Raw genomic sequence first — 13,355 nt, 5'->3', positions numbered from 1 at the left:
TGGCCCAATACCGACGGAGAGAGCGCCATTACTGGCAAGGTGAGGGGCATGGCAAACATAGAGTAACTCCTTGGCCTGCAAATAATCCTTCAGGGCTGTCCTGATCTTTGGGAGACTACATCTGTAAAAGCTGCAGATAGTTTTCTGCTTAAGTATAACAATTTTTATTGATGATGACACAAAACAGATACAATCAGAAGTCTTGAATCACACAACGGCAAAGAAATGCAAATACCTAGTGAGAAAGAAATAGAAAGTCTGTCAGCAAATTATTTATGAAATCTTGTCACCCAACCCTCCTCAGCTTAAACCAAAAAGATAAACAAGAATAAACTAACCAGAAGGTCACGAACGATATGAAAATAAGGTTATGCATGACAGAGATGTAGATAGGATGCATTACATCTGCACTTTCCTTTCTCTAATAGGCGCTATGCAAAACAAACACCTAATAAGCAGATCCAGCAAAGGACATGTGCAGTCGATCAATTCACATACCACTCAATAACTCCTCTTCCCACGATAACATAAAGAAATAAAGATAGAACATATTAATTACGAACTACTAAGGCACGAGGCAAAAGGGTGTACTCTTATCCCTTCCTGCAGGGCCTAAAGGATCCAAAAGACATCTGATAAATATTCCTTTAAAAAAAATGAATATTACAAATCCAAGGTGTGCGGGACGTGGGGACTCCCCTCCAACAAGGAGGGAAAAAGGTGGTTAGTGAGCTCCCAAAAGCAAAAGGAAGGAAAGACGAAGATGGGGGAGTTTCCCCCATCCCCCCCCCCCCCCAAAAAAAGTATTTAAAATCAAGCTCCTGGCCCTGTGTAGGAGAGATTGAATATATACATCCCAGACAGCAAGAAACACTTTGCGTTTTTTAGGCGAACACTTTGCTTGCTTTTGTTCCAGTAGCATTAACATATGCATTTGATTTCTTCAGGCCCAAAAAGATGGGACCACATGACCTATCCATACCTCTAAGATAACTCGCTTGCTCAATACTCCTGCCTTACGAAAGAGAAGAGCATGAAAACGATTAAGAGCATGAAAGGCTTCATATTTATCTAAAAGCAGCCCTGCTGACGTGAATGGTAGAGAGAGGCCTGGACCCAAAATGGGTGGGCAGAAGAACACCACCCTGTCCCACAAGTGATTTGGTCTCTCACTCTCTTGCCTGCATGCCATATGGTCTCTCAAACATCCCCCCTACCCTGCACACCTTTTAAATATCAGATTTTCACCGGCAGCGAGCAGCAACTAATACACACTGCTCATGTTGGCCCCACAGTCTTCCCTCTGATGCAACTTCCTGTTTCCACATAGGCGGGAATACATCAGAAGGAAGGCTGGTAGGCAGGAGGGACAGTTGTTGGGAGTTTTCGGCTGGTGGGGCTTGGGGATCCCTGCCAGTCACATCATAGGTGTGCTGCTACTGGGTGGGCCTGGGCCCATCCAGGCCCACTCTTGGCTACGCCACTGCTCCATCGCCCAAAGTTTGGCCTGAAGGTCTGCATTTGATGTTGAGAGCTGATGTACACAGTCCTCTAAATTGGACACGTGCTGACATTGTGCTGAAAATTCTCCTTTTAACGACTCCGATCTCCCATCTACATCAAGCTTCTCGGCAACATGCTGCAATTGCTTATCTAAAGAAGCATCAATAGCCTGCTTTACTTCTGCGACTATCTCAGCAACCCATGCGGAGCTTATTGTCAGTGGTCTGACGTCACCTTCGTCCACCATCTTTGAATCATTTTGATGCGGTTTCTCTTTCTCTCGTCGTTGTGCCCTTGCAGCCATATGTCCACACATTCACTGTTGACGTCACTGCTAAAGATAGTATCTAGGCACTACAAAACACAGTTTCCCAATTTCAGCCCCAGGAATATGCACTTGGAGGGTGAGTTTTGGAGAGCGGGTCCCGGGAGCTCGCCCCACCAATTCCTGCTCTCTAGCATGGCATCATGTGACCTTGAGGGTTCTATGCTTATCCAGCTGGTGGCTGAAATTAAGTCCTCCAGGCTGAGGAAGCCACCGCTAGCCATTAGCAGAGATCGCCTTTACATTAAATAACAATTTGGACCCAGTACAATTAGCTATGATTAGTTTATTTTGATTTGCTTGCTGGAGATGATCATTTCACATTAACGATAAGATACAGCGCAGCAATTTCCACTAGAGAAGGCATTCAAGGGGAGTTTTTAGCATATCCTGCTCACTTCACATTGGTACAAGTAGAATTAGATGAAACAAGGTAATTAAGAGAGGATTAAAATAAATCAATATACAGGCCTTATTTAATGTCCCTCATGAGACGGATAAATAGGATTTGTCTTAAAAACTGTTCATCTGTTTAAATGCTCATTTTCATCTCTGGCTGATGTCTAACCAGGTGTGTAAATAAGAGTTTTACCTTTCTGGCAAGGTTTTGCAGTTTGTTTGCTTGTCCTTTCCATGTGCCACTCTTTTGTTGTTCTAACCTTATCTGGGTTTTTTCCCACCCCCCAGTGGACATTGGTTCAACTGAACTTCCTGAAGTTTAATGTACTTCAAGACGTGGCCACATTTTATGGATCTCATCCATGGCACTGGTACCTCACTCAGGGCTTCCCTGTTATCGTGGGGACCCATCTCCCCTTTCTTATCCATGGTTGTCTCCTGGCCCCCAAGAAGTACTGGATTCTGCTGGGCGCTGTGGCTTGGACAGTGCTGATTTACAGGTGGGTACTCTGGTGATAAGTGAAAACAAGGTACTGTTAAGATATCATGGGAATGGGAATTCCTGCCACTTGAAAAAGCAAGTTATCAGACTCATAATAGAGCTCACTTTCCCTAAATAGTCTTTATTTTTAATAGTTATTATTTTTTTTACTACTACTACACCACCAACCTGTGTCTACTTTAGAGAACAAGGCAAGACACAAGTTGTTTTACAAACTAAAAATTAATTCCTTTTCTCCTTTTATAAAGCATTTGCTTCACCCCTCTAGACAGAATATATGAAATAGGTCTGGTGTTTCATTACCGTGAAAAATATACGGACGTAACAACATAATGCCCAGTGGAGATTTGTCTAGAAGTCCTTTAAATTAATTATGATACCTTTAAATCAGACATAAGTGAAAAGCCATGTTCAGCTCTGAGATGAACCAGTCTGTCAAAACCTGTATGAAGCTAATGGCACAGAACAGCAGTTCAACAGACCAGCAAATGAACTGGTTTCAAATGTAAAGCTAGGTCTCGAGTAGGATATCCGAACAGCAGAAGTGCTACAGAGAGGATTTACTTTACTTTATTGGATTTATACCCTACATGTGTCCGAGTTGGGGACTTAGTTCTATGTGGCTTACATTAAGTACAGTTGGAATTACAAATAGAAGTCGAATGTACAGATAGAAGTCAGTCGGGTTTACAAATAGAAGTCAGATATATAATTCAGATGTACCAGTAACAGCTCAGTGGTGCATAATTGAGAGAAAAGAGATAAATGAGAGGTAGTGTAGTATCATGGTCAGGGTATATTTGTTGTGCTGTCTGTTGCTTGATGTTACATCGAACATCAGGAATTGTTTGTACAAAAATGTTTTTAGCTTTTTGCGCAAACTTTCATAGGTGGTGTCATGTCATATGGCAATGTGTTCCACCATCTGGCAACGTTGTATGGGAAGTTTGCAGTATGGGCTGCTTTTTAGGTCACTCCTTTACAGCTGGGTTGGTGTATGATGAGGTAGTTTCTCAGTTTTTCCTTGAGGGTTGGTTGTGATAGTTCAACTAGTGACATCATGTAGTTTGGTGCAGTGCTGTATACAATCTGATAAATGAAGGTGCAGGTTTTGAAGATCACTCTTGCTCTTTTTGTGTAGGTATTGCAGCAGTGGCGTAGCATGGTCATATTTTGATGTGCCGCAGATAAGGCGTGCTGAGGTATTTTGTGCTGTTTGTATTTTTTTGAGTATGTATTCTCTGATCCGCAGAGACTGCATTGCAGTAGTCTATCTGGGACAAGACAAGGCTTTGGACTAGAATTCAAAAGGCAGTTTAAAAAAAATTTGCTGTTAATCTTTGTAATTTCCAAAGGGATCTGAATACTTGATGTTAAAGCGGACACTTGTGGTTCTAGTGTGTGTATTCCGTTGGGCCTATTTGAATTTTGTTATTGTTTGTAAGAGTTAGTTATCGCTATGAACTTTGCTTTCTCTCTGTTGAGTTTCAGTTTAAAGGTGGTGGCCCAGGTTTTCATCAGGTCAAGTGCGTGTTTGATTTCTGTTTTTGCATCTATGGTGTCATCTTAAAAGGGGATTCATATGGTTACATCATCTGCGGTGATGTATGTTTTAAAGCTGTTTGCTTCTAGTTTGCGGCCCATGGGAGCCATCAGAATATTGAAAAGTGATGGGGGACCCCTGGGGCACTCACATTCTGGGATCCATTCTGCGGATAGGGATCCTGGCATCTTCACTTCGTAGGATCTGTTGCTCAGGAATCCCTTAAACCAGGATAGGACCGTGTCACCTATTCCTATGTTGTGTAGCATGTTTAGTAGCAGCCCATGGTCTACTAGGTCAAATGCTGATGACATGTAGAATTGGAAGATCATGGCCCTGCGGCCCATGCTAATCACTTTTCTTAGGTCTGACACCAGTGATGGTAGTACAGTTTCTGTTCTGTGGTTTGGGCGGAATCCTGATTGAGAGCTGTGTAGTATGGAAAAGTGCATCATATATTCCATGAGTTGGTTATTGGCTATGCCCTCTATTACGTTGGTGAGTAGGGGGATGGAAGCTATAGGTCTGTAGTTAGATATAACATCCCACGTGTTTTTGTTATTTTTTTGGGATGGGGTTAGGATGATTCCTCTTTGGGAACTGACCCTGGTTAAGCGTGGAAGTGATGTATTTTATGCGGGAGCATTCTTTAGCAGGAAATTTGGATAGGTGAAGTGGGCATTTGACCATGTCTGGTGGAGGGAGGTGTGAAGGTTGTCCATGTTTTGTCTGCTGGTGTGGGGGTCATCCGTTTTGGTATGTCCAGGTATTCTTGTATGTAGTTCGTGGGAGCGAGGAGACCTCTTTTGATGTTGGAGGTTTTCTGTTCGAAGTAGTTGGCCAGCTCTTGAGCCGAGGGATGTTGTCTGTTGTCAGATCCTGTGTATCCAGCAGGCCATTTACTAGCCAGAAACGTTTTTAAAAAATTTTTTAGTTGGTTACCCCCTACTTTGTCTTCAAAATACTTAACTTTGGTTTTCTTGATTTCAGATTTGTATTTTTGGATCATGTTGCACCACTGTGATCTGCTTTCATTGGATTTGTTGCAAATCCCTTTTAAGTCTCCTGCATGCTTTTTTCATTTGTGATAGTTCCTGGTTGATCCATGAGTGAATTGTTCTCTTGTGATTTTTCAAGTTCTCCGGTGCTATTTTGTCCAGTGTTGTACGACTCTCCTCATACCATTGATTCAGGAAGGTAGTTGTGTCATGTTGGTCTAACACATGGCTTTGGTTTATGTTGTGCCAGAATTGGTCGGCATCTGTTTTTCCTCTTGTTGTCTTAGTGTTGGATTGGGCATTGTGGATCCTCTTTTTTTTTTTTTTTTTTTTATATCCCTTTCTGTCCACTCCAGGGTGAATGTTAGCTTGTGATGGTCTGACCATGGGGTTAGTGTCCATAGTACATCTTGGATTTTTGTCTTGACTGCTTTCCATTCTGTAGGCTAGTATGTCTAACTGTTGTCCTTTGTTGTGGGTGATGTTGGTTGTTGTGTGTTAGAAGTCCCACGTGTCTAGGAAATCCATTAGGTCTTGAGTGTTCATATTATTCTGACATTCCAGGTGTAAGTTGGTGTCGCCCAATATAACTACATCGTCATTGTGAGTGTGGGTGTTTGAGAGAAACTCTATGAAATTGTCTTATGCATTTGTCCAGTTTCTAGGTGGGCGATTAAAATAGGATAAAGTAGATGTTTCTATGGAGTGTGTGGTCATTCAGTTTACAAGTTATGATTTCCAGTTCCAGAAACATGACAGTGTGTTGCATCCCTTGGAGGATTTGGGACAATAGCCAAGATGTGGCATAGCATTAGGAAGCTCATGGTCCTGCCATGAAAGGAGTACACATACCTAGAGAAACTCATGAGGGAATTCCTTGCACTGAGAAACTTCATCTAGTTTGTGGTACACCGAGCCCAGGCCACAGAAGGAATATACATACTTAACTCATAAAGGAAAATATACGCATACCTAACTCATGAGGGAGCTCGTGTCACAGCGATGGATGTTGCCAGACCAGATTTCCAGGAGATAGAAAAAGCAGCTCCAATTGCCAATCCATCAGCAAAATTATGAATGCCATCTCCAATGGTGATCGTTTTGCCATTTTATTCCAGCACATATAGCTCCAGCATTCCTACGTTGTTTTCTATTACCAACACTCTCATATTGGTTCAACAGAACTATTACGGTACATGTCCAATTTTTGCTATTATATATTCTATATACACCATAGATTGTCTGTCATATTTCATTAATATTATGCATTCACCAATAATGGAGTATCCTTTTTACTTTACTGGGACCACATATTTGAACTATCCATTTTGTGCACTCTTAGTACTCGTTGCATCACATTATAGTACGTCACCATTCACTATATGTATGTATTATTAATCTCCTGACTTACTGGAACCATACAGTTGATATAATTTTGTCTTGTTCATTCATTTATAACTTTCAACTTCAGGATTATGTTCATATCAGTCATATTAGCATATTTCATTTCTCCATATTTTATGTTTCTGATGTTTAATTTTAGTTTCTGTTATATTTATTATGCTGTGTTTTAATTGTAGTTTCATGTTTTTAGACCCCTGAGGAAGGCTTCTTAGCTGAAACATGGCCCGTGTAGGTTCTTTTTAGGTCAGCTGACTTTGAATACATTTTTGGATTCTCTTTCTCCTTGTTTGCCTTGGTTTATTGGAACTTTCCTCACTTTTACCCGTTTTATGCTTATTTGACTCCTTAGGACCCCCCCTTTTCTTTTTGTCTAGACATTTAGGGCCTGATTACAGCAGAATAGGCCTCACGGGACGTGGGGCTGAGAGTAGGAAGAGCCATGGCTTGCCTCTACCCATTAGTGCCGAAAGAGAAAGATAAATTGCAGTTTCCCAGGGTGGTCTCCCGGTTATGGGGGTGACTAAAAAGGCCACTCTGCCTTTGGAAGGGGGCACTGCCCTAAAACCTACAAGATAGGAAGCTAAAAGGCTTGCTGAAACAAGTCTTTGGCTTCTTTGGGTCTTTAAGCAATAGTGTGCAGCCTGTTCATGGAGCACATGCCTGAAGTGGCATCAGCAGTCAGCAACACAAGACAGGTGCCATAATGCCCAGCTAGAAGCAGGGTTGGCCTACTTACCATCCACAGTATGTTTTTGGCTGCTGCGGCATTAGGCAGAGGATGCAGCATCAGTCATGTCTAGTAAAACTGCCCTTTCGGAGCAAGTGGCTATTTAGAGACAATCTTGGTATCTTGACTGAAGAACTGGGGGAAACTAAGCCCGGAGGATTGCAAAAAGTCTCTGGCCGTCTGTCTTCAGGGGGCTCTCCTCAATTTTAAGCCAACAGATAGTACTGGCCTGGTCATTGACAATATGGTCAGAAGTCTTGCTTTCAGGCACTCCAATCTTTTGTTTGGACAGGAAGTCCTCACTTCAGTCAGATGAGCGCCCAATGCCTCCAGAGCTTCGCAATGAAGTGAGACTGGTCCACTCTTCTCTTCCTTCGGTGGCATGATGTTTTTAGGCGTTTCAGGAGAAGTAGGTCAAAATCACGTCGGACCAGTGGGTTCTGCATATCTAGGTTTGTTGCTGATAGTAGCCTGGTGGGGTTGATACTTAGTGGACACTCTGGGAGCTGAGTAGAATCCCTGCTACTCCGCTCATTGCATCACGTGGCCTCTTTTATATTTGATTTTATTATGTTCACTGCTCTGTAATTAAAACCATAAACTATAAGATTTCCTATATTGGTAGTGACACCAGACTCTTAATCATAAAACATAGACTATTATCTACATTAACAACTGCAAAGCTCAAAACAAATTCACATCTACCAAGTTAAACCCCTTGATAACTTTTTGAAAATAATGCTGTTTGCTCACAGATACAACAATGTTTAGGGTGTACTGGAATCTGATTCCATTCACTTGGGCCCACAATTGAAAATGCACAGTGTCTAGTCTCTTCATAATGTATAGTTTTGAGGGCTGGAATAATTAAATATTTTGTGCTCTGTGACTGCAGTGGTTTATAAATCTTTAAAATAGTAGAAAAATAAAATGGAGAATTAAAGCTCAATGCCTTATGCATCACCAGAAGAACGTTAAATATGAGAGTCAATGTAGTTCCTTACGAACTGGACTTTTGAGCTGAAAGTATGATGTCCCTGTTATAAGACGGATGGCAGCATTTTGTAGATTTGTATGGCTCAAATACTAGCTTGGGGAAGACCCAAATATAAGGTGTTAATCTAATTTAGCCAGAATAGTACATTGTATGACTGATCTAAAATCCTCCAGAGGGATTATGAGCTTCAGTTTATATAAATCTGTAACTTAAATTCAGATTTCAACATTCCATGAATTTATGGTTTAAAAGTCAGATGTGCAAGAACGGAAAAATTGTTTGAATAATTTCATAAATCTTGTAACCTAAGGAACTCACCACAACAGCTAGCTTTTGCTGTCCCTCATCATACATAAAAAACAACGGCCTGATATTCAAAAGTACTTATCCAAAGAACAGGTCATGCTAGCCATATCAGAGTCACTGGCTGGCCCTATCTGTTAATTTTCAGTAGCTCTATCCATACAGTACCACTGAAAATTGTTACAGACCACTCTGGCACTACCTAGATAGCATGAGCATTCCTTTAAATGATCCAGATAGTGGCGACCTTCAGTTCACTATCAGGATAGTTATCAGCATAGTGGACTGAATATCGTCACTGTATCAAAGTGTTTAAGTATCAGCCTCTCTTTCGTGTCTTCTGCAATTACACAATTGTGGTGGAACTTGTATAATAAACTGTATTATGCAAATTCTGATATATTCATCTTAAGTAGAGGAGTGTGGTAGCCGTGTTAGTCCACTCTTAAGGTTATCAATAGAAATCAAACAAAATAAAACATGGAAAAGAAAATAAGATGATACCTTTTTTATTGGACATAACTTAATACATTTCTTGATTAGCTTTCGAAGGGTGCCCTTCTTCGTCAGATCGGAAATAAGCAAATGTGCTAGCTGACAGTGTATATAAGTGCTTATTTCTGATCTGACGAAGAAGGGCAACCTTCGAAAGCTAATCAAGAAATGTATTAAGTTATGTCCAATAAAAAAGGTATCATCTTATTTTCTTTTCCATGTTTTATTTTGTTTGATTTCTATTGATATATTCATGAACCTATAAGCACTCATATCCTCAAACACATGTTCTTACCAATGTTTTCTTTCAGCTTGTTTAGCCACAAAGAATTCCGGTTTATTTATCCGGTGCTGCCACTCTGCATGGTATTCTGTGGTAAGTGTTTAAGAGTTTTACTTTGCTTCATGTAGCATTCAGTATTGGCAGGTGTCTGACATCGATTTTGGGTGTCCAGCATCCCTGCTCAAGAGACTGACTAGTTCTGTCTTTCTTAATTATTCTCATAGCCAAACTCTTTGTCATTTGTGGATAAGTCTGATGGACTAGCTTCTTTTACTACCATAATGAAAAAAATTATGAGTAAACATTAGCCGTTTTTTTCAAAACTGTTATTTCATCTTTTTTTTTTAAATGTAAGGCTGGTGTGCTTTTAATAAAGATGATTAAAAAAAAAAATGTTAGGGATGGTGATAGGGAAGAGTTGTTCTCCGAGGACAAGCAGGCTGCTTGTTCTCACTGATGGGTGACGTCCACGGCAGCCCCTCCAATCGGAAACTTCACTAGCAAAGTCCTTTGCTAGCCCTCGCGCGCCCGCGCGCACCGCGCATGCGCGGCCGTCTTCCCGCCCGAAACCGGCTCGAGCCGGCCAGTCTTCTTTTGTCCACACTCGGTACGGTCGTGTTTTCGCCGTGTCGAGCCCCGGAAAGTCGACCTCGGCGCGTCCAATTTGTTTTGAACGTGTTTTTTTCCTTCGGGAAAGCTTTGTCCTAGTCGGGAAGTGCTCCGGAAACCCCCCGCCGGGTTTCGTGTAAATCCTCCCCGTACTTCCAGCTTTTTTGCCCCGGTAAGTTTTCTTTCGTCGTCGGGGTAGGCCTCTTTTCGGCCTCGGTCGAGATTTTTTCTCCCTCTAAATTTGGTGCTTCAAATTTCGCCATTTCGGCTTTTGATTTCGCCGGCGTGATTTTTCCGCCCATGACATCGAAGCCTTCCAGCGGCTTCAAGAAGTGCACCCAGTGCGCCCGGGTTATCTCGCTCACTGATCGACACTCGTCGTGTCTTCAGTGTCTGGGGGCCGAGCACCGCCCTCAGAACTGCAGTCTGTGTTCCCTGCTTCAAAGGCGGACTCAGGTAGCGAGACTAGCCCAGTGGAACGTGTTGTTCTCGGGCTCTTCGTCGGCATCGGCACCGGGATCTTCGAGTGCATCGACGTCGTCAGCGTCCAGACCTTCTTCCTCGGCCGCCCCTGCATCGAGTGCATCGAGGCATCGGGCCTCTGCATCGGCGCCGAGACATCGGATAGCTGCATCGACGTCGGTGGTACCAGGACCTCGTCTGCTGATGTCGTCGGACGGTGGTGCATCGGGTGGAGTGCAGGTGAGGGCTGTCCATTCCCCTGCTGGTGGCGGTGAGCCCTCGGGTGGGTCTCCGCCTACCCTGAGGGCTCCTGTGGTACAGCCCCCCCGAGATCGACCTTCTTCAGTCTCGGCCCCGAGGAAGCGACGGATGGATTCGACGTCCTCCTCGTCGGTGCCGGGGAGCTCCGGTGACATGCTTCGGAAGAAATCGAAGAAGCATCGACACCGGTCTCCTCCCCGTGTCGGCACCGAGAGCTCTGGGTCGCCGAGGGATTCGGCACCCAGCAGGCATCGGCACCGAGAGGACCGCTCACCCTCTGTTCAGGAGGTGTCGATGCGCTCCGCTCTGGACAGCCCGGAACAGCCTCCACGCCCGGAACAGCCTCCACGCCCGGAACAGGTACTGACGTCGACGCCTGCATCGACCTCTCAGCCTTTCTCTGCAGCCGCTCTAAACGAGAGCCTCCGGGCCGTTCTCCCAGAGATTCTGGGAGAGCTGTTGCGCCCTACCCCTCCGGTACCGGCGGTGCTTGCGCCACCGGTACCGTCGAGCGTGGCGCCGGCTGGCCCATCGCCCAGGTTGAGGTCCCCGACGTCGGTACCGAGCGTGCGGTACCGACCGCGGCCACCTCCCAGGAAGGCTCCCCGACTACGTCGGCGGAGGGAGCTTCGCCGATGCGGGCGAGGGAGTCTACCTCTCGACGCCCCCATCGTGGACGGGGTTCCACGGAGTCGAGCAGGGCGAGGTTGCAGACACAGGTCCGTGAACTTGTGTCTGACACCGAGGGTGAGGCCTCGTGGGAGGAAGAGGAAGATCCCAGATATTTCTCTGACGAGGAGTCTGAGGGTCTTCCGTCTGATCCCACTCCCTCTCCTGAGAGACAGCTTTCTCCTCCCGAGAGTCTGTCTTTTGCCTCCTTTGTCCGGGAGATGTCTACGGCCATCCCCTTCCCGGTGGTTGTGGAGGACGAGCCCAGGGCTGAAATGTTTGAGCTCCTGGACTATCCTTCTCCACCTAAGGAAGCGTCCACTGTTCCCTTGCACCATGTCCTGAAGAAGACATTGCTTGCGAACTGGACCAAGCCATTAACTAATCCCCACATTCCCAGGAAGATCGAGTCCCAGTACCGGATCCATGGGGACCCAGAGCTGATGCGCACTCAGTTGCCTCATGACTCTGGAGTTGTGGATTTGGCCCTAAAGAAGGCTAAGAGTTCTAGGGAACATGCTTCGGCGCCCCCGGGCAAGGATGCTAGAACCTTAGACTCCTTTGGGAGGAAGGCCTACCATTCCTCTATGCTCGTGTCCAAGATCCAGTCTTACCAGCTCTACACGAGCATACACATGCGGAATAATGTGCGGCAGTTGGCGGGCTTGGTTGATGCTCTTCCCCCTGAGCAAGCCAAGCCTTTTCAGGAGGTGGTCAGGCAGCTGAAGGCGTGCAGAAAATTCCTGGCCAGAGGAGTTTATGACACTTTTGATGTTGCGTCCAGGGCCGCTGCTCAAGGTGTGGTGATGCGCAGGCTCTCATGGCTGCGTGCCGCCGACCTGGAGAATAGAATCCAGCAGCGGATTGCGGACTCGCCTTGCCGTGCGGATAACATTTTTGGCGAAAAAGTCGAGCAGGTGGTAGAGTCTCTCCACCAGCGGGACACCGCATTCGACGAGTTCGCCCGCCGGCAGCCTTCAGCTTCTACCTCTACAGGTAGACGATTTTTCGGGGGAAGGAAGACTGTTCCCTATACTTCTGGCAAGCGTAGGTACAATCCTCCTTCCCGACAGCCTGCGGCCCAGGCTAAGCCCCAGCGCGCTCGCTCTCGTCAGCAGCGTGCGAATCAGCAAGGCCCCGCGGCTCCCCAGCAAAAGCAAGGGGCGAGCTTTTGACTGGCTCCAGCAGAGCATAGCCGACATCCAAGTGTCAGTGCCGGGCGACCTGCCTGTCGGAGGGAGGTTGAAAGCTTTTCACCAAAGGTGGCCTCTCATAACCTCCGATCAGTGGGTTCTCCAAATAGTCCGGCAAGGATACACCCTCAATTTGGCCTCACAACCTCCAAATTGTCCACCGGGAGCTCAGTCCTACAGCTTCCAGCACAAGCAGGTACTTGCAGAGGAACTCTCCGCCCTTCTCAGCGCCAATGCGGTCGAGCCCGTGCCATCCGGGCAAGAAGGGCTGGGGTTCTATTCCAGGTACTTCCTTGTGGAAAAGAAAACAGGGGGGATGCGTCCCATCCTAGACCTAAGGGCCCTGAACAAATATCTCGTAAAAGAAAAGTTCAGGATGCTTTCCCTGGGCACCCTTCTCCCCATGATTCAGCAAAACGATTGGCTATGCTCTCTGGACTTGAAGGATGCCTACACACACATCCCGATACTGCCAGCTCACAGACAGTATCTGCGATTTCAGCTGGGCGCACGCCACTTCCAGTACTGTGTGCTACCCTTTGGGCTCGCCTCTGCGCCCAGGGTGTTCACAAAGTGCCTAGCTGTGGTAGCAGCGGCGCTTCGCAGGCTGGGGGTGCACGTGTTCCCATATCTCGACGATTGGCTGGTGAAGAACACATCCGAGGCAGGAGCCCTGCAGTCC

The 13,355-nt window shown here is 45.6% G+C and overlaps 2 protein-coding genes across 2 annotated transcripts in view; one reads left to right on the top strand and one right to left on the bottom strand.

The window, feature by feature from the left end:
• PIGB (phosphatidylinositol glycan anchor biosynthesis class B) overlaps nt 1-13,355 on the top strand; it is a 54,571-nt gene that overhangs the window by 20,830 nt on the left and 20,386 nt on the right. The window contains exons 8-9 of the mRNA XM_030189151.1: nt 2,516-2,727; nt 9,508-9,572. Coding sequence (XP_030045011.1) covers nt 2,516-2,727; nt 9,508-9,572 — 277 coding nt within the window. The remainder of the gene's footprint in view (nt 1-2,515; nt 2,728-9,507; nt 9,573-13,355) is intronic.
• CCPG1 (cell cycle progression 1) overlaps nt 134-13,355 on the bottom strand; it is a 172,612-nt gene continuing 159,390 nt past the window's right edge. The window contains exon 13 of the mRNA XM_030189112.1: nt 134-235. Coding sequence (XP_030044972.1) covers nt 165-235 — 71 coding nt within the window. The 3' untranslated portion in view covers nt 134-164. The remainder of the gene's footprint in view (nt 236-13,355) is intronic.

This window comes from Microcaecilia unicolor, chromosome 1 (genome assembly GCF_901765095.1).
Source record: "Microcaecilia unicolor chromosome 1, aMicUni1.1, whole genome shotgun sequence".
In the NCBI taxonomy this organism is placed as follows: Eukaryota; Metazoa; Chordata; class Amphibia; order Gymnophiona; family Siphonopidae; genus Microcaecilia; species Microcaecilia unicolor.
Note: the sequence above shows the minus strand (reverse complement) of the source record. Positions and strands in the feature narration are given on the sequence as shown.